Raw genomic sequence first — 22240 nt, 5'->3', positions numbered from 1 at the left:
TGGCCTTCTCTTCAGAGCACACTCTCCTAACAATCAGTCTCCTAATGTGTGCTTTTTAAAGCAACTATGGATAGGTTGAGAATTCCTTAAATCATTAAGAACTGTTCTTTTATAAAATTAATTAATTAATTAATTAATTTTTGGCTGTGCTGGGTCCTCATTGCTGTGTGCGGGCTTTCTCTAGTTGCAACGAGCAGGTTTCTCTAGTTGTGGTGTGTGGCCTTCTCAGGGTGGTGCCTTCTCTTGCGGAGCACAGGCCCTAGGGTGCACAGGCTTCCACAGAGGAGGCACGCAGTCTCAGTAATTGTGGCTCACAGGCTTAGTTGCCCTGCTGCATGTGGAATCTCCCTGAGCAGGGATCGAACCCGTGTCTCCAGCATTGGCTGGTAGATTCTTAACCACTGGACCACCAGGGAAATCCAGTACTGTTCCTTTTTGTTTAATACTTTCTTCCTTAATTTATCTTTTCTCTTGCACTTCACTACATTCAACAAGGGGAAAAGGCAGGCTGCCCCTTCAACATTTTGCTCAGAAATCTCCTCAGCTAAGCGTCTAAGTTCATTGCTTGAAAATTTCTCACACAACAGTAGGACACAATCAGACCAAACTTTCTGCCACTATAAACCCGGGGTCACCTTTCCTCTAGTTTCCAACATATTCCTCATTTCCTTCGGAGCCCTCGATGCAAGTGGCTTTGATGTTCATGTTTCTACCAGCAACTTCCACCCAGCAATCTTCAAAGCCTCAGGTTCAAAGCCTCTCTGTCTAAATAAGGTAATATTCACAGATTTGGGAGATTGGGATGTAGAAATATCTTTGGGGGTACTACCATTCAACTTAATACAGTGGGTCTGCGAGTAACGCCAAGTCCAGACTGAGGTCTGCCTGGGCTGTGTTTGTAGTGAGAAGCCTTGAGGGTGAGGTGATCTCACTCTTCAGGACAAAAAACGGGTGTGCTGACTTCTTGCTGTGAAACAGCAGGTCACCAAACTCACTTCTCCTCTCTCATAATGCAGCCTCCTGAGTGTGGAGGCTTCCTTTTGGACCCCTTCCCGTGGCCCTCGTGAACCTTCATGGGCAAGCACAAGGGGAAATGGTGTAAACATGCTGGCGCTGCCTGCCGTGCTGTGAGTAATAAAGACCTTGGTCTCTAACTCAGGAATCTCATGTCATCTGAGCGTCCATGAAATGACAATGGGCTAATGTATTAGCTTGTACATAGGATAAAATCAAAGAGCAGGCCTGTCAGAGTAGAGAAGAAACACTCCCCCGTCTGGATACTGAGGACTGAATGACAATGAAAATGGATATCTCCTGGGGGTTCAGACAAATCTTAGGGGGGCACCGTATTTTCCTACAAGGGTGGAATAGGGAGTCAAAAGAAGTATCTTTCAATTTTAAGAAGCAAATGGGCTCCAGTTGATGTCTGGGCAATGATTTCAAAATTTGTTCTGCTTTGTAATTTTATGGCCACTTTTTCTTTAATGGTGTGTGCACGTATCATTTCTTTGATAATTACTCTGCATTCATGTTTAAAAAAATATGTGTATCATTTCCCTGCAGAAATTAATGTATCACTATGCAAATAAGTTTTATGGGGTGTTATGGATGAGTTGTATCTTCCTCAAGTTCCCACATTGAAACCCTAATTCCTAATGTGACTATATATGAAGGTAGGACCTTTTAGGAGGCATTAACAATTGGGTTGGACTTCCTGGGTGGCTCAGTGGTAAAGAATCTGCCTGCAATACAGGAGCCACAGGAGACGCAGGTTCAACCCCTGGGTTGGGAAGATCCCCTGGAGTAAGAAATGGCAACCCACTCCAGTATTCTTGGAAAAGCCCATGGACAGATGAGCCTGGTGGGGCTACAGTCCATGGGGTCACAAGGAATTGGACATGACTGAAGTGACTTAGCAGAGTTTGCTATGGCAGGCACTACACCATCCATCCCAGTCAATAATTGGGTTAAAAGAGATCATAAAGGTGGGAACCTAATTTTATAGGACTGGTGTTCATATAAAAAGAGGAAGAGACACTAGATCTCTCACTCTCCACGTATATACAGAGGAAAGGTCACATGAGGATGCAGCCAGAAGTCTACAAGCCAGGAAGAGCGGCATCACCAGAAACCAACCCTAAGGGTCCCTTGATCTTGGAATATTAATATGATCTCCAGAACCATGAGAAAATAAATTCCTGTTGTTAAAGCCACCCATTCAGGTGTATCTTGTTATGGTAGCAACTATAGGAGACCAAGACAGGGGGAAATAGGATTATATTGATATCAGACATTTTCAACTTACAATGCTGTGTTTCAAAGACAAGCCTGTCAATATACAGATGCACATATACAAGAGAGATATATACTAATTCAAGTTTTAAAGTTCATATTTTGTACAAAAAAATACAAGTCATATTTTGTGACAAAGCAAGCATATCAAGTATCAGAGTATTGTGGCACACTATTTGTTAGGTGATTTTGATGTCCTTTTACAATTCTTGATCTTGTAGGCAATTAACATCTTCAAAAGTCTATAGCAATTGCTTTTTTTAATTTTAATTTTTACTTTAATTTCCATCTTAAAACACTTTTATGCATACTTGAATATTTTTATTTTTTTCTTAATTTTTACATATGCAGTTAAATTCTTAGCAATTGCTTCTTAAGTCTATTTATTATGACTTAGCGCTTCCTAACAACTCAATAAATTCTCTTTTTTTCCACAATGATGTTGGAGAATGAGCTGCTATCTGGCAGACTCACTGGCTCCCAGTGGCCGAGAGGATGGGGTGAAGTACTGGGATACCAGCTCATCAATTCACTTTCTATTTTAACATTAAACTCCTTTTATGTGAAAGGAGAAACTCCTGTATCTTCCTTTCCCTCCTCAGAACAGCATTTGTGTCCATTTAGCAAGTCGGAGCCTGTAGAATAGCTTGCTCACTAACACGATATGCCTGACACATCTCAAGGCCATGTATGCAGACAATAGACACAACTGACGTTAGTTTTTCTTTTGTTTTATCTCTGTTCACAGGCATTTCTTTATAGACTTTTGGTTTTCCCCTATCATTCTAGCCTGCATACTCTTCTTCTAACTTACCATTTGCATCTCTTACTGTGATGTACTATCTTGAAATGTTATATTGTTCTCCTGTGTGTGTTTTGTCTCAATAGTTATATAATCATTGCCTCCCCATCCTGTATGACCTCACCTCCTACCCTATCTTTTTAGCTCACTCACCTGGCTCTTCCTTAAACTCACCCTGACATTTGTCCTTTTGTTTTTTTTGTTCCTTCTGCATGGAACCCTGTCCCAGAAAGCTTTCTGTTTCTGCATCAAACATCAATCTATCAGAGCTGCCTTTCCTCACCACCTGTGGGGGTAAGCAGGTTCCCAGTGGTCCCCATCTCCTGCTATCCGTGCTTTTGTGTGATCCTCTTCCCTTAAGGGCAGGATCTGTGACTTCAAACCAATTGAAATGAAGATTCGAAATGTAGAATCAAATATCATAGAGTATTACTTTTGTATTTACGTTACATAGAATTACAACTTCTATCTTGCTAGCAGATGTTATCATTTGTTGACAAAGCAGAGAGGCCCAGAGGGCAAGGAATAGAAGGCAGCCTTCAGCTGAGAACCAATGGGGAACTGAGGCACTCGGTCCAACAGCCCCAGACAAGATTAGTTCTGCCAACAATTAAAAAGGAGCAGAAGTGGATCCTTCCTCAGTTAAGCATTCAGATGAGACCCCTGCCCCTTGAGTCAGCACCTTTGACTGCAGTCTTATGAGACATTCTGAAGCAGATGATCCCAGGGAAGTCATGCCCAAATTCCTGACTCACCCAAATGATAAGGCAATAAATGTATATTAAGCTGCCCAAGGTGTGGTAATTTGTTTTATAGCAAGAGACATACTATAACCCCAAGTTAAAAATAACTTTCCATTTCCCACTACCTGCACAGCATTTTCAGATCCCCTTACTGTGCTATTTTTTTAAATAATTTTTTAATAGAGCTTTATCTCATATGTTATATATAAATATTTATCTTTTTCATTTGTCTGCCAACCTTATTAGAATCTGTATTTGAAGAATTAAGTTTTATAGGGATTGACGCTTCAACAATTTGGGGCAGAATGTCTCCAAAGGAAAAAATTCTAAAATTGTAGAAAAATTCAGATATAAAATTAAATACCTATTTAGAGTAAGAAAAGTAATCCTAGCATGCTAGATAGTTTTAAAAACTGAAAAATATTCAAAAAAGCGTACATTTTACTGATTGCCTGACAATATTTCTGTAATACATTTTGCCTTGGCTCTACATCTTTTGATCATCTCTTCACTTGATAGCTTTATAAAAGTGTATTCTCTAAAAAGTATTTCATTTTTTTGGCATGGTAAATTGGAGGTTTAAAATTATTATTCTTATTTCAGTTAAAAAAAGTTTCTTTCATTTCCATAATACCTTATTTGTAATGTCAAGTAAATATTCAGGATTGTTATCCAGTATCTTGTGTGTATGTGTGCATGTATGTGCATGCACACACTAGTCACTCAGTCATGTCCGACTCTTTGTGACCCCATGGACTGTAGCCTGTCAGGCTCCTCAGTCCATGGGATTCTCCAGGCAAGAATACTGCAGTGAGTTGTCATTTCTTCCTCTAGGGGATCTTCCCAACCCATGGATCAAACCTGGGTCACCTGCACTGCGGGCAGATTCTTTACCATCTGAGCCAGCAGGGAAGGCCCCCAGTATCACACAGGAGCTATAATATTTCAAGGCACTTCAAATTTTCTTTTACAGGGATTAATCCAGAAATTTTCTGAACTGATGACATTTATCAACCAGTTTGTTGTTGATGTGTTTGTTGAAATATGTTAGGGTATGAAAGAGATAATGATCTGAACTTTCACATATGTAATAAAAATATCAGACATGTGAATACATGGAAAAAGGCCTGAAGTGAGGGTCTTGATGCTTAAGCTTCACTTGTTCTATGGTAAATCTGCCTTTGTCCCTAAAAGTAGGTGCTTTACCTGTTCTATTCACTGTTATATTTGCCAGTATGAGGAGTATCTACATGATTGTAGATCAATAAAAATCAGTTGAACTAACAGAAGGACTGCTGATTGTTTCACCTCTCCACCTAACAAGTTATGCATCAGTTCAGTTCAGTTGCTCAGTTGTGTCTGACTCTTTGTGACCCCACGGACTGCAGCATCCCAGGCCTCCTTGTCCATCACCAGCTACTGGAGTTTATTCAAACTCATGTCCATTGAGTCGGTGATGCCATCCAACCATCTCATCTTCTGTTGTCCCCTTCTTCTCCTGCCTTCAATCTTTCCCAGCATCAGGGTATTTTTCAATGAGTCAACTCTTCTCATGAGGTGGCCAAAGTATTGGAGTTTTAGCTTCAGCATCAGTCCTTCCAATGAACACCCAGGACTGATCTCCTTTAGGATGGACTGGTTGGATCTCCTTGCAATCCAAGGGACTCTCAAGAGTTTTCTACAACACGACAGTTCAAAAGCATCAATTCTTCAGTGCTCAGCTTTCTTTATAGTCCAACTCTCACATCCATACAAGACCACTGGAAAAACCATAGCCTTGACTAGATGGACCTTTGTTGGTAAAGTAATGTCTGTGCTTTATAATATGCTGTCTAGGTTCGTCATAACTCTTCTTTCAAGGAGCACCTGTCTTTTAATTTCACGGCTTCAGTCATCATCTACAGTGATTTTGGAGCCAAAAAAAAAAAATAAAGTCAGCCACTGTTCCCACTGTTTCCCCATCTATTTACCATGAAGTGATGGGACCAGATGCCATGATCTTAGTTTTCTGAATGTTGAGCTTTAAGCCAACTTTTTCACTCTTCTCTTTCACTTTCATGAAGAGGCTCTTTAGTTCCTCTTCACTTTCTGCCATAAGGGTGGTGTCATCTGCGTATCTGAGGTCATTGATATTTCTTCCAGCAATCTTGATTCCAGCTTGTGCTTCATCCAGCCCAGCATTTCTCATGATGTACTCTGCATATAAGTTAAATAAGCAGGGTGACAAATTACAGCCTTGATGTACTCCTTTTCCTATTCGGAACCAGTTAAAACTGGACATGGAACAACACACTGGTTCCAAATAGGAAAAAGTTATACATACAATGGGAGATAAGTAAAGACCTGGTTCATTAACAAATATAAGTCCCAGAGTAATTCAAAGAAAGATGGTTGAATTCACATTACTGAAAAGATACATTTTGAGATACAGTCCTCTTTCTGAGAAGGATTAAAAGATAGACTAATACATATGTATACAGATATGGGCATACGTTTGTTGATGTTTAGTCTCTAAGTCGTCCCTGACTCTCTGCGATCCCATAGACTACAGCCCGCCAAGCTTCTCCATCTGTGGGATTTCCCAGGCAAGAATACTGGAGTGGATTGTATATAAAAATATACACACACATTTTATTTTCTATTTATAATTTTAGAGAACATTTAACTTTACTTTTTACCTGGCTTTAGGAGAATCCTAAAAAGAAGACCGGCTATATTTTGGGGGTGACGAAGTGGCAGAACTATGTCAGTGCTGGAAATTCAAGAATTTTTCTTTTTAACTGAAAAATCCACATACTGGACAAGACCAACAATACTTTGTAGAGTCCAAAAGCTTGGCCTCTGATATTGGAATAGCTCTGTGACCTTGGACAAGCTATTCATCTTCTATAAGCCACAGCTTCTTCTTTGAAATAGACCCAATCTATATGCCTATTTACCATGATCAGAGAGAGTATAATAAAATTCTCAGCCCAGTGTCCAGCACATGATGCACACTTAGTAAAGACAGCTTGCTTTTGTGATTATTTTAACTATTAATATCATTCATTATATGTTACTAACAACAACACTTTTTCTGAGAAATTTTAAAAGGCATGTCAATTTGTGATCCCACTTTCACCTATGACATAAAAAGCATATCCTGAATAAGTTTCCATTTAAGTTTCTGAGAACTGCTGTGTAATGGGTAGGAGGATAGCGTGTCTGCAATTTGCTGACACACACTCACCATGAGAGCCAAGAAAACATTATCAGCCCATGGACCCTCCAGGAAGCCACGGACGCAGGAAATGGGTTACTCAGACCTGACTTTGAAACTAAGAAAACAGACTTCAAACTCTCAAGTGTAGTTAATCATTACCTAGAATATGTACGACAACAGAAAATGGGCATAGGTTGCATTAGATCCTTGAACATGTACAAAATTATAGGAAATCATTCTCAATAGTATTGTCTTCATGCTGAAAGGACAATACTGTGGAAAGAATTTAGAAAATCCTTCGCCCGTCCTCTCAAAAAAAATAATAAAGCAGCTAAACTTAGAAATTATAGGCCCTTTGAAAAGAACCACACATTTATTCCATAGAGAGATTTAAGCTCTACAATGTTTGGCTTATAGCTATAGTGCTTAAAAGAAAAAAAAGCAGTGCAAAGCCAAAGGCATAAAATGACCCTTAAAACTGCTTCTGAAATACAGCAGTGTAACATTCTCCTGCTTCCATTAAGAAAGAAAAGTGTAGTTTTTTCTTAAAAGTCTTTAAGTGTTAAATTTTATATTTAGTAAGGATTTAGATTCTCTTCCACAGGTGACATTAGAAGTGGGAAGCAGAGGGCCTGGGGAGCTACTTTGAATCCTCCAATTCCTCCCGTGTCTGACACTCTACCGCCAAATGATAGGCACTCCACTGAGGACCCTTAAAATAACGAATGATGATGAAAAGGATGAACACCAAGGATATGAATTTTGAAAAGTAACATTATATCTGCTTTTACAGTGTGCGAAGTACCTTTCTGTTCACAATTCCATTTGATCCTCCCAGTGACCCAGCAAGGTTGGGAACAGTTTGCCTGTGACTTATTCAAATTCATCCAGAAAAATGGCAATAAAATTAAAATCTACTCTTCAGAGCTGGAGTTCTTCCCATGATGCCATGAACATGTCTGTTTAATATATTAAGGGTTCTCGACTGGGAGCAATTTTGCCCCCAAGGTCCTTTGGTGACATCCAGGCACATTTTGGTTGTCTTACTGTTGTGGGGAAAGGGTGTGCCTACTGGCATTCACTGGGTAGACACCAGGGATGTCACTCAGCATCCCAAAGTACAGAGGACAGCCCCTCCTGCCACCCCTACTGCTCCATGCCCCCAGTTACCGAGTCTCAAATGTCAATAATGCTAAGTGATGGATCTAAACAATCCACAGTCTTATAAACACCATTAAGTTGATTAAGTCACTGTGGTGGTTTTAAAACATGTCTGGGACTGACTTGAGGCTCTTCCCATCAAGATGCTGAGTAAGTCTCCTCCCCTACAATCTAGGTGTGGTTTGGTAAATTTCTTTGATGAAGAGATGCAGTTGCCTGATTTCTAAGTCTAGGTTAGAAAAGATCATGAAATTTCTGTCACTTTTGAGAGGGACACTTGCCTTGGGATTCCCGAGTTGCCCGATGAGAAATCAGGCCGCCCAGAGACTGCCATGCTAGAGAAACCACTTGACGGAACCACGTGATGAGAGAGCTGCCTCCCCTGACAGTAACCATATAAGGGACCTCAAGTCAGAATGGCTCGGCCAAGCTCTCCTCAAAGTCCTGTGCAGGAAACCACGAGAGGTAACAAATGATGGTCATCATTTTAAGCCACTAAATTTTAGGATGATTGGTTACATGGCAACAGTTAACCAGACCAATCTTCAGAGACTCAAAGTCAAGTGCTCTGGAAAACCAGAATGTCTTATTTCTCTCTAAAGTATTCTGACGCACAGAAGTATGGAAATCTTAACTACATGACTACAACTCATCAAGTGAAAATGAATTATAATCCATTTTGGAAGTAGGGGACAAGGAGAAGCTTATCAAAGAAATTTTCAGAAGAAATTGTGAAGGCTATCTTGAAATGATAGACTGCAGGTTGGAGTCCTGGACTTCAGTCATTTTCAAAAGCTAGTTATTGTAAAAATGAGGTATTTATTAGCAATATTAGATGATCTCTTGAGGCTTCTTCTAGGACTAACTAGAATATCCTACTCTAATATATTTTTCAAAAGATAGACATTTTAAAATTGTAACTTAAAATGTACTCTAATGAATATAAAGAATGAGAATTAAAATAAATATGAAGCACCCAGTTTACATTCACCAAACTATAAGAAGTTTAAAAAAACCTACAGAAAATAAATTAAAGCCTAATGTTGGTAAAAGTGGTAAAAATCATACACTACTGATGACCACAGTGTTCAGTATGCAAGAAGAGCTAAAAAATAAAGATAAGTTTTGATCCAGTAATGTTGCTTTTGGAAATTGTCCAAAAGGAAAAAGAAAGAAAAAACTTCTCATACAATGATATTTATAGCCACATTACTTGCAATAGGGGGAAAAAACCCACAGGAAACAACTTAAATATCCAACAATGGGACAATAGTTAACCATGACATGGCAGGATGTATTAATGTAAAGTTATAAATATAACGACCACATGGCAAGGCATATACAAAAGATAAGTGAAAAGAGTAAACAAGTCATTTTCATATAAACAGTGATTATATCTATGAAAATTTACTTTCACATGAATATCAAAAGAAAGAAATATATTTTTTTTCTGTTAACATGAGTATCAGTACATCGTTTTCTATAAGGATATTGAAATATCCTGCTTTATAAAGAAAAGCTATAAACTTAAAGTATTAAGTTTAGCAATTTGATGGACATATTTACCTCATATTATTGAAATTCTGTCTTTATTTTTAAAATTTTTTACCAATCATTTTCTGGGTGCTTACAGCATGCCAGGTCCTGGGAATACAATGATAAATAGAATGAAAGGTAATCTTAAACGTGTATTCAGTGGGAGAGATAGTCAAGTTAAGATAAATTATAGTGCTGCGTTATGCAAACAGAAAAGGGGAACAGGAAGGGATTTTTCAGGGGGAAATAAAAGATGTCTGCACTGTCCTAATACTTTTATTTACCTTGTTATTTGTAAACAGCACCATCTTAGTTTGACATTTTGAGACAAAGGAGAAACATTCCAAAAGCAGACAAACTTTCTCAAAGTGAAAAAAAAATCAACTAAAGGGATATTTTAGCATGTTTGGATAAACCTGTAAATAAAAGGATCTGTGCATATACAAATTGGAAAGTGCTAGAAAGTTTTCAGCTTGGCATTCATTCAGAAAGTGTGCCTTTAATTCATGCTACAGTAGCTGTCATACATGCTTCATTCATTCGATAAAACAAGACATGGCTCCCATCGTCTCAGATTTTGTGATTTATAGGATGTAAATTCAAGTAAACAGATCATTGAGATAGAAAGTGACAACTGCTATGAAAGGTCCATATGAGAAGGACAACTAAATTGGATTAGGATTTGGGGTACATGAGCCTCAGTGAAACTGAGACTTAAAGGATTTATAGAATATGAGTTAGGGACTAAATTGTATCTTAGAAAGAGAACACAGATAAAGATAAGAAACTATGGAACTGTATTATTAAAAAGGGCTAAGGTCACATCTTGGGGCTTCCCTGGTGGCTCAGAGGGCTAAGAACCCATCTGCAATGCAGGAGACCCAGGTTTAATCCCTGGGTCAGGAAGATGCCCTGGAGAAGGGAATGGCTACCCACTCTAGCATGCTTCCCTGGAGAATTCCATGGACAGAGAAGCCTGGCAGCCTACGGTCCATGGGGTCACAGTGGGACACGACTGAGTGACTAACACTTTCAAGTTTTCATCCCACTTGAACCATAGCCAAAAATAAATAAAGAAAATGATACTAATCTGTTAAAATATGATTATTTAGGGGTAAAAATTAAATACTGCAATAATAAAAGGTACTTCATAGTTACTACATGCTATGGTCTGAATGTCTGTGTCCTGTCAAACTTCCTGTATTGAAATTCTAACTCTCAAAGATGACAGTACCAGGAGGTGGGTGGGTGCCTTTGGGAGGCGCTCAGGCTTTGCCCTCATGAAGGGGATTAGTACTTCATAAGAGAGGCTCCACAGAGGCCCCTAGCCCCTTTCACCACACGAGGACATGGCAAAAGGCACCAGCTAGGATCCAGGAAAAGAGCACTCACCAAAATGTGACCTTGCTGGCACCCTGATCTTAGACTACAGAACTATGAGAAGTACATTTGTATTGTCTATAAGCTACCCAGTCTGTGGTGTTTTGTTATAGCAATCTGAAAGAACTAAGACACTATGACATTTACATAAATTATCTAACCATCTTTCAATTTTACATTAAGACTTTTTTAATCTGGGCTATTACAATTTATATAAAGGAAAATAAAGAGCACATAAAGTACCTCAATTTTCAAAGCTATGTTCCCCCTCCCCTCCAAAACAATGTTAATAAGTACACAGAAAACTAAGTCAATTACTCTGAAATATCTATGTTATATACTAACATTCAGAATAAAATTCAGGTTTTATAAATCAGGTTTAGTGTCCATATTTTAATAAGTGTCCAAGAGGCTGTTTAGTTAAAGGACCTGAAAGAAGCTGGTAAACAATTTGGGATAGAGTTATCTGACTGAATTGACCAGAAGCCAGCTTGCATTCAGCCTGCATTTCTACATGGTATCCATGGAAATGAGATCAGGCCCGCACAAAGACCAACAAAGGCCACCTTTGAATGAATCAGGAGAATGACAACTGCCAATGTTCAAGCCATCCATGGACACAATAGCTTTGCACACGCTCTTCAGAACACAATGGAATAATCTCTTACACTGACAATACAGTGTCCATCACTTTTTTTTTTCATTGCTCTGTTTAAACATTAACCTCATTTTTATACAGAAAGCCTTTCAATGATCAGGAGTTATGTACAGCTTCTATGGTACAAACTGTCTCTAGTCTCTTTAAATTAATAACAGGAGGAATCGCAGGTACTCTTTCAGACACAGAATAATACTGCAGGAATCTTCTAGGAACTGTTTGATCAATAGAACAGACCATTCTCTCAAAGGAAGAAAAATCTATTTGAAAATTACGAACAGTTCCAATATTCAATGAACCTGAAAACATTGCAAAAATATGCAGTTCAAGTTTATACTGGTTAGTAAATGCAATTTACATGTACAAGAGTAGGCAGGCATAGACTGGATAAAAATATTTGACTACAAGTACCTTGAACTAATAACTTTAACAAAATTAAGAGTAGGCTTTCTTTTCTAATTTATATTAATGGAAATGTTTAAAATGCCTTGAAAAAAACCACTGAGTTATACGCAGGATAAAAGGCTTTACTATTTTAAGAACAGAACCTTTTGAAGATAGCACTAATTCTCTGTGCTATATGGGACTCAGATTCTCAAAAGATTGTTTTGAGGATCTTTATTATACTAGATAGAAATAAACCATTAAAAGCTTAACTGGAGACACATAAATCTATAGCTACAAAAGAATTTCTTTGTTTTTTTTAAGAAAATCTGACTGAAGCACTGAGCTTAATTCTACTAATAGAACTGGAATATTTTTATATATTATGCACCCTAAAAACAGCTCTAAGCTTGTTAATTACAACTGCTTTAATGCGGTAAATATGTTCTGAAGCAAACAAAAGTGTATATACATCAGCTCCCTCTAATCTGAGCAGCCACTTGGGAGGGTGGGAGGCACTGATTCCCGTAGCTCTGCTGTCTTCTCTCTGTTGGCCTTGGTCAGCTTCTCCTTTCTCTCATCAATTAACATCCTCTCCATTTCATAGCCCAGAATCTGCTTTGCCTTCCTTCACGTGATCATCTGTGGTTTCTAATCTGTTCAGGGGGGCTGCAGGGCAACCAGTTTCCCTCTCTGTCTCCTTTATCCCTGACAGCATCCTTCCCACGGACATCAGTTCCCCTCTTCTCCTCTCATGTCATGGGCTCCTGCCAAATATGGATGCTTCAATGTAAATTTCAAAACTGCAAGAGTACCGTGCAGCGCTGCAAGTGATGGAAGTAAAAAAGCAAACAGACAGACAAACTCACAGTAATGATGTTTACACAAGTTTCTCCAGTGTTTGTTTTTAAGCAGACGTTCCCACTTCAGTCCTCTAGCTCCTTTCTCCTCTCTTCCTGTCAAACTTCCGGACACCATCCCCAACCTTCATCTCTGGTTGACTCCTCAGCCTACAACACTCTGGTTGAGCTTTGTCCCTCAGTGAAGACTGCCCTCACCAAGGCATCAGCCCTGCCCGACTTAGGTGAAGGAGCTGATCCTGTGGATCAAGCTCTCGAAACACCTCTGCGGCGCCCCAGTCCCCACAGTCCTTTTCTCCCTCCTCCAGCTGTGCTGTCTCTCTCTCTTGGTGTCTCCACTTCCTCCTCTGACCCTCTAAGGTGGCTCCTTAGTTTGTAGCCAGAGTCACCTGCTAGTCTGTCTCCATCTGACTCATCAACATTATGTCTTCAATCCCTCTCCAGATGCCCACGACTGCTCGCTCTCCATCCCCACCTTACTCTCGTGCCTGTTCCTAACACCGCTGCACACAACCATCTAATAACTGCATGTGTACACTTGGCTGTCTCAAACTCAACCTGTCAACCCAAACAGCTCTCTTTTTCCTCTGATCTTACCTTCCTTCAGGCTTCCCTGTTGCAGTGAATGGCCCCCTCATTGAGTTATTTACATCAGAAACCCAGGTATCAGTCTTACAGTCTCCCACTCTTGTCGATCAATCACCACATCCCATCCATTCTTCCTTAATTCCTTTCACATCTGTCCCCAGCTATCTTTCCCTACTGCTGCTATCTGGGTTTGGACCACTGCCATCTTTAACGCCGAAATGAGACCATTCACTCCGCTGTCCCCTCCTGCTGCCTGGGTGATCTGCCAAGGAGCCAACCTGAGTATATCACTGCCCTGCTCAAGGCCCTTCAGAGCCCGCCAACTGTCCTCAGGATAAACTCCAGGCTCCTTGCCAGGACTTATAAAGGCCTTTCATGGTAGGGTGACTGCTCACCTCCCAGCTCTCACTTTCTATGAATACTTGGAGCAATGTGCTCCTGGCATAATGGCCTTCTCCTTTCCTATTCAAGCATCTGAGACATCTGGCTCAGGAACTAGGAGATGGAGCCTACTCCTGATCACAATAAATTATCGCTTACAGTCATTTAAAAAGAACTGGACTCCAAGGCTCTTCACAGCAGAGCTGAACAGTAATGATTATTTCCTGCCCCTAGGATGGCCTCTCCAGAGCTTGATGCTCAAACATGTCTCAGTGATATTTCTCCATCTTCTGAATTCAACATCTAGTTGTATACCACTCATTCAGCAATTAATTACATGAGACCATATGACATCTATTATGTTATCAGAACTTATGTTACATGTTTATGTTATAGGCATAGACAATAAAACAATAGAAATAACAAAGTTTCAAATTATACGGAAATTTTTAAAAACACCAAGAGGTATGAAGACTTAAATTTCAGTAACTCAGAAACCCAAAGTCAGTATCAAGGACCTGCTTTCTTTCTCTCTTTCCACTAGACCAGTGTGTTGGCTTTATCCCCAGGCTAGCTGACATCATGGTTGCAAGACAGTGAGTGAGTGAAGTTGCTCAGTCATGTCTGACTCTTTGAGACCCCATGGACACCAGGCTCCTCCGTTCATGGGATTTTCTAGGCAAGAGTACTGGAGTGGGTTGCCATTTCCTTCTCCAGGGAATCTTCCTGACCCAGGGATTGAACCTAGGTCTCCTGTTTTGTAGACAGACGCTTTACCGTCTGAGCCACCAGGGAAGCAAGATGGCTATAGCTATTCCAAGATTCCCATCTAGACCTGACAATAGCTTATTAACTAGTATCTCTCTTAGGAATAAAAAATTCTTTCCCAAAATCCCTGAGCAGATCTGTACCACTCGTTCAGCAATTAATGTATCTGTACGCATTCACCAATTAATTACATGAAACCACATGACATCTATTATGTTATAAAAACTTACACTATATCTTTGTTATAGGCATAGACAATACAACAAAAACAATATAACAAGTTTTAAATTACACAGAAAGCTTTCTCCACATCTCTTTGGCTAAAATTCCATTATATGCCCATGTCCAAATCAGAGAGTAGCAAGAGATCTAGGGCCACCATCACTGGTTCAGATCAATTACCCTTCAATTACCTCCTAGTTGTGCAGAGGGGAGATTAACCCAGTAATTGGGCTTCTGTCAGAAAGGAGGATGGCAGGGTATGAAATTGGTTAGGCAGCCCCCTCCCAAGGACTGAGACAATTTCTTTCCCTCATGTGAGATGTGTTCCAAGTAAATCACAACCTCTCTGGACCACGTTTCATGTTCCCTACAGTTCTACATTGGACCCAGCACACTGCCTTACATAAAGCAAATGTTATATAAAGATACGATCAAAAACTAGTTTTATGGAATTCACTGTAGCCAGAGCAGCAAAGCACCTACATCTGATCAGAAGGGGGATCATAGGGATCACTTTCATACACAAGACCTATTGTTGTCTCAGGATCTGTGGTATCAAGATTCTTCTTTTTAGAGAGTCATTATTCTGTGTGCTCCTCCTGGTAAATCATTAGTTACTATAACAAAAGCATAAACACACTCCACAGCTCGGAGTTACTGATTAGGGTAACTGCTTTTCATGGTTCTTTCCCTCTTATGCTATGTTGAGTCTTTCCATAATGTCCGAAGCTAAGCAAGGCTGATTGTGACTTTGGTGGCAGCATTACATGATGTCAGGATGATACTTTTGGTCCCACATATTTTCCCTATTCTTGCTGAAATTTTTTATATTTTCTTTTGAATAAGTGCTGTCTTATTGATAATGTATAAGAGCAAACATTTTTGGCACGTAAGGGCCCCACGTATCACTTAAATTCAAATAAATACGGGTGTCTAGCTGAGTTGGTTTGAGTAGTAGACGTGATTTTTGAAACAGCAGATATGCTATGTCAAATTTAGGCAAAGACATTGTGTTGAAATATCTTTTTATCATATCTCGAACATTTTGTCCAAATGGAAGTTACTATGGGGAAGTAGAGAAGGTTTACATATGTTTTCAGAAAGAGACTGACAGACATGGTATTTCAACCAGTACATTCCTAGTGAAGACTATGAAGTTGGAAAGGAAAATGAATCAAAGAGAACCTGTTACTTCTAGCAATCAACATTTGGGAACAACTCTCTGACTGTCCCCTTGAAAGTAGCTGCTGGCTGATGTCATCTAAGAGGAAGCCAATCTGCCATAGAAGACGATGCTCTCGGTCTTGTGCTTAATGAAGAACAGGAAAGGGTGATCACAATGGAAATGCAAATGGTGCTGGTAATACACTAGAAATTTTTTATTTTTGATACACAGACTGAATGGTCTTTATTTTGCTGAATGTCTAAAATTCTACCATTAGACGCTCATCTCTTTACATTAATAGGCTTCTTCCTTTTTTATATGTCCAGGGCTGCTGCTGCTAAGTCGCTTCAGTCGTGTCTGACTCTGTGTGATCCCATGGACTGCAGCCTACCAGGCTTCTCTGTCCATGGGATTTTCCAGGCAAGAGTACTGGAGTGGGGTGCCATTGCCTTCTCCGTGTCCAGGGCTATCAGCACACTAAGACAGAAGCAGTCATCACTTACTTTAGAGGGAATTCACTTGACCTGATGCATTCTCTCAGTGTTGAAATACACCTGACTTGCTGGTCACCACAGAACAAGGTGGTACAGGCAATTTGGAATTTTAACTTGTTAGGAAAGAGAAGGTGCAGTATTTAAGCAATGACTTCCAAACCTGGCTGTATATCAGAAATGTATGAGTAATTGTTTTTAAATACTGAATGGTGTGGCCTGCGTGCAAGCATAGTCATGTACGACTCTCTGCAACCCTTTGGATTGTAGCCTGGCAGGCTCCTCTATTCATGGGATTTTCAGGCAAGAATACTGGAGTGGGTTACCATTTCCTCCTTCAGGGGATCTTCTCGACCCAGGGATTGGACCCTCATCTCCTGTGTCTCCTGCATTGCAGCAGGATTCTTTACATGCTGAACCACCAGGGAAGTCCCTTAAAAACTAAATGCTGAGCCCCATTCCATGAATGTGAATCAAAACAGTGGCTCCAGAACCAGTAGTTAGGAGATTAAAGCTTAGTGTACATTGGGCAGATGTAGATGGAGAGTCATAGAGGAAGGGAGTTACCATATTGGATGGTGGCCTAAGGTGGCTGAGGGGCTGAGGCTGAGTGAAGAGAGGCCATTGAGGATAGGTCCTGAAAATAAGAGATTACTCAAAATTTCCCTTTTTATTATAAAAACTTCCCTACTTTATCATTTTACTTGGGGTTGTCTCTTTTAACTTAGGACAAAGGTGAGTTGCAAAGGGATGAGAGAAAAAGGGAAAAAGCATCAAGGCAGTGAAGGCAAAAAATAACATAGTCTGGAAAATATTCTAATACCAAATATGGTATGATCAAGTGCAGTCAGAATACAGAATGGTGTGCACAGGTGTGTACTCGAGGCTCTGGGATGTATGTACTGTGAGTGCGCCTATGTGCAGTGCGTGTGCTTATGTGTGTGTGCAGGGCAAGTATGGTACAGAAGAAGCTGAAGAGGAAGGCTGTGGGCAGATGGTGAAAGATTTTTATGACATGCTACAAAGTTGGGTCTTTGCAGTACATGATTTGGGCAACCACTCAATGTTTGACGCAAGGGGGTGACTGGATACAGATAAATGTTTGAAAAGATAATCCTGGTGACAAAGTGACAAACGGTTAAACCAGCTTAATAACAGTAGGGGTCCAGAAACAAAGAAGTGAGGGCCTGAACTGGGCAGGAGGCACATGAGTTGGGGAGAACAGGCAGAACTTGGAGATGGGCTGTGAGGCTGCCAACAAGGGAAGAGATCCCCGATTTTCATGTTTGCAGGATAATGCTGCCATTAAACACTACTAGATGATGTAAGAAAAAATTTCAGAGGAGAGGCATCCACTTTGGTTGGGGACACGAGGTCACCTAGGTGGAGATAGTTACTGAACCAGAACTCAGTAGAGGAGTCTGACCGGAGATGCTGACCTGAGTGGTGGGCAGGCCCAAAGAGAACTGGTAGAAGGAAGAGGATCCAGCATGGAACTCTGTGAATACCAACAAGGACTGGGCCAAAGAGCCGAGCCTGTGAAGGAGACCAAGGAAGAACAGCCAGGAAAATAGGAGACAAACAGGGAGAACAGAAGCCAGGGATGGACGGTGTTTCGGGAGGAAAGAGCGGCCAAATTACATACTAACAGAGGACTTGCTTACTAAGAGGGAAATTAGAATATTTACAGCCCGAGGGGAAATTAGGGATTTGAAAATAATCTTTAGACAGGGGTGACTTGGGCAGGGTACCAGAGATAGCAAAAGATGAGGCCTAGAATCCAGGGGCAAGGATTATCCTTGGCCAAACAACACACTAGAGAGTGTAAGTGACGTCATGCATTTAAAAATCACATTTCCCTTTCCTCTATGGACCTATTACTTGGTTTATGGATTATCCAGGCCTCTTATGGTCTTTCTTTTCCATTCTCAACCTGCTGGCTACTTCAATGATTGCAAGCACTTAAATCCAGGAAGATCAATGAAAGGTGATAAATATGAAACCAAACTAAGAGCACCGCTTTTTCTTAAATACCTGTGAGAATGTTTACAGAGAGTCAATCTGAATCTAAGTGTTAAAGTGAGATTTGAGGGTTTTAAGTTTCTACAGTGGTTGACTTATATGCTGGAGTATATGCTAGATGTATAAATACACATACACATACATGAGCCTTTTACATTTTAATTTTTGGTATTTATATTGAACAATTATACATGGATAGAGCCTATAAACAACTACAAATATGTATGTATAATAATGATGAGTGTTCAAAAATTTTATACAGATAGGGTCATGCCATAAAAAACTGCAGCTGTCACAAACTGAGAGCTTTCAATTATTCACTTTAATCTTGGATATCCATGGTATCAAACAACGATGCTGTTTTCCTGGGAACTTGGGTTCAGATCACAAATGAGAAAGCTTTATTGCGATCATCCTGAATCAAGAGAAAACCTGTTCCTTGAGTATGGACACACCTGGAGCAGGAGGAAGAAGGAACTACACAAACTGTTTGGGCAGCTGTCATTTTATATCACCTCTGCTGGCTTGCAGCAAGGTGTCGAGTTGTCCCTGTTAACCAACTCTGGGGGGGAAAAACTCTGAACCTGACTTCATGCCTTGCAGTACCACATTCCTCTAAAGTTATTTCTCACTGCTTTGTTAAGAACAAGCCTCAACACTTCGAAGATAAGAAAATGATGTTGTATTTCCACAGCTTCTGTTAATAAAGTGTACTTAAAGAGAGCTGAAAAGCTTGGACTGAAGGGTCCTCTTAGGAAGGTGGTGGTCTCCAGGGACTGAATCTCAAGGTGAAAGTAACTTTATCTGAAACCTCTAGATTAGGGTTGATGGCCCCTCATAACATCTTTGGGGTCCCAGGAGAGAATATCTGTGAAGTAGCAGACCCAGGATTAGACAAGAAAACTAATTGTTGCCTATTCTCTGCTGGGGGTGAGGACTATTTCTGTTTCTCTGCTATTTTTCTGTATTTCTGCTATTTCTCTAACCTGGAGCAAAGGCTACAGGATCTTTTGCATTAGATTTCTTTCAGGATCAAGGACAGCAACTGGCTACATGCCTCAAAGGAGGGCAGTTTAGCAAAGATTTATCCTCTTGGTATAAACATTTGAAAATAAGAGACCACTTTTTTTTTGCTAGCTATTCAAATTACAAAATACAAAAGTGACTTCCCCACTCCACCCCAAAAGTAAACTAAAGTTCTTGAAGTAAGCACACACGAGGCTCTGGATAAGGTTTGGACAACGCACTCTTGATGGACTGTGGTCGCGCCGCAGCTGGGCACCCCCAGACTCATTTCCCCACTTAGCGAAAAAGGGGTCAGGAGAGGGGCGGATCCGGCTCTCATCTCCTTGCCCTAGGAGCTACAGCTGCGGGTAATTCTTTTGTTGTAGCGCCAGAGATCGAGAAAGTGGAAAGAACTTTTTCCGGACCAAAGTTTACATGCGTTGAATAGACGACGTTACAACAATAAGAGGAAGGCAGGACAGAAGAATTCCTCTCTGCCAAGCATTTAAGAGGCGCTTGGTTTTCCTACGTCCCCCAAGGGAAGACACAGCAGTGCTGCTCCAGCAGTGCTGGAGAAATGAGGACATTATTCACACGCTCCGGGTTGAAAAATAAGCGTATTGGGCTCCCAGGCTCCTGCAAAGTCACCAGACACCGCGCTGAGGGCAGGCTGCCGCCCAGGACCGAGTTCCTAGGATGCACAGAACCGCGGAGTCCGGGTCTGGCGGGGCACCTGTCTGAGCCGGACTGCAGGCGCCCGGCTAATCCCCACTCCCCCACGCTTGTGCGCGCTTGCGTGCCTGCCAGAGAGCGAAGCGCGCTTCCAGTTAACTTCGAAAGGTGCTTTACAGACAGGGTGAGACACGCCTTATGGGGACACCAGGCGGAGGCGAGCCGGAGCCAGAATGGGGAGTCTCTTTCCGTCCCGCTGGGATGGCTGGAAGCCTGGGTCCACGTGGAATCAGAGCCGAGACGCGCGTCCTGCGCCTCGCGGGCGCAGAACTCCCGGCTCCTGCGCCCACCCGGGGACCCACGCAGGCTCCTCCTGCAACCGATGCGGAGCAAAGACGTCGCTTACCTTGACTGAGCACTAACACCAGCTGCAGCGGCGTGCCGCCTGTCCGTCCTGGCCGCATCCTGAGCCCGTCGCCCTGGCGCTGGAGCTGCTGTGGGTTTGCGCGGGGATCCAAGGGCACCGAGACTCTCCAGAAGCCGTCCCGAGGGCTTCTCTCCCGCTGCCGGGCGTGAGCCGGGAAAAGTTGCCCGGCAGCTCCCGGGGCGCCAAGGCCCGCCCCTTCGCCTCGGCACTCGGCAGACCTGCCCCGGCCGGCCCCGCCCCGCCCGCCCGCCGTCTCCGCCCAGCGAGCCGCACCTGGGCCCCTCCACACCCCCGGAAGCCCCACCTCCACCCACACACACCATCCCAGCCCCGGGACCCAGGAAGCCGCGGGGGCGCGGGCTGCGCGCCTGGGGGCCTTTCCTGCCTGCCCAGCAGACGGCGAAAGGCAGGCAGTCACTACCCCGCCCCCCACAGTCTGACGTAAGCCCGGGGGAGACCCCGGGTCCCCGAGAGACCCTGGCCCTCGTGCAGGCCCCGGCTCCTGGCAGGGGTGGCAGGGGTGGGAGGGCTGGAGGGAGCCATGACCCCCAGCCTCCGTTCTCAGGGGCTGCGCGGTGCCTGCCTTCTCTGCCTTTCCCAAGTGGGTGGGGAAACGGACAAAAATAAGCGCAGAATGACCAGGTTAGAAACTAGCCCGACAGGAAAGAAGATCTGCCCACAAGTTATGATTATCCCGAAGTGATATTTAAGCAAGGGCTGCTGCAAGGTGGGGGGTGGGGGTGTGTGTGTTAAAATTCTCATTCCTTTCTCTCCAAGATAATAAGCAGCTGATTTCATTGTTAACTTGAAGGGATTTACTTCAAGACACAAAGACGAGTGAGCCCCGGTATGAACTCGTGATGCTTCCTGTTTGCATTACATTGTGAGTATTTTCTTCCATCATTTCAGGCCCAGCTCTGGAAAGAGAACATTCCATAACTACTTCTGAGCTTTTTACTTCCCAACCTAAGAAATAGGATAGTCACTTTTCTTTAAATCTGGGTTTTCCTCCGAAAGTTCGCCCACAAATTCCCAGCACATTGCTGAAGCCAGAATCCTTCCAGTGACTACTTTTATGATGTAATCAAATGTTTTAATAAACTAAATGTAAGGAGTTGCTTGTCTAATCATTTTTATTAGCACCACTCTAAACCTTTATGAGGCAGGTAACTATGAGAAGGGGCTTCCCATAGCCTTTACTGTGGCTCAGACAGTAAAGAATCCGCCTGCAATGCAGGAGACCCAGGTTCCATCTCTGGGTGGGGAAGATCCCCTGGAGAAGGGAATGGCTACCCACTCCAGTATTCACAGCTACAGCCCATGAGGTCACACAAAAAAAGACATTTGCCCCTTGGAAGGAAAGCTATGACAAACTGAGACAGCGTATTAAAAAGCAGAGACATTACTTTGCCGACAAAGGTCTGTCTTGGTCACAGCTATGGTTTTTCTGGTAGTCATGTAGGGATGTGAGAACTGGACCA

General features: G+C 41.9%; 1 protein-coding gene and 1 non-coding gene across 2 annotated transcripts in view; both read right to left on the bottom strand.

Moving 5' to 3' along the window:
* The window catches only part of ITGA2 (integrin subunit alpha 2), a 104872-nt gene extending 84052 nt beyond the window's left edge, over positions 1–20820 (bottom strand). Inside the window, exon 1 of the mRNA XM_065905628.1 lies at positions 20739–20820. Coding sequence (XP_065761700.1) covers positions 20739–20796 — 58 coding nt within the window. The 5' untranslated portion in view covers positions 20797–20820. The remainder of the gene's footprint in view (positions 1–20738) is intronic.
* Positions 14710–14782, bottom strand: TRNAC-ACA (transfer RNA cysteine (anticodon ACA)). Its single transcript has one exon. It is a non-coding gene; the product is annotated as a tRNA-Cys (tRNA).
* Positions 20821–22240: the final 1420 nt, after the last annotated feature.

This window comes from Muntiacus reevesi, chromosome 14, assembly GCF_963930625.1.
Source record: "Muntiacus reevesi chromosome 14, mMunRee1.1, whole genome shotgun sequence".
In the NCBI taxonomy this organism is placed as follows: Eukaryota; Metazoa; Chordata; class Mammalia; order Artiodactyla; family Cervidae; genus Muntiacus; species Muntiacus reevesi.
Note: the sequence above shows the minus strand (reverse complement) of the source record. Positions and strands in the feature narration are given on the sequence as shown.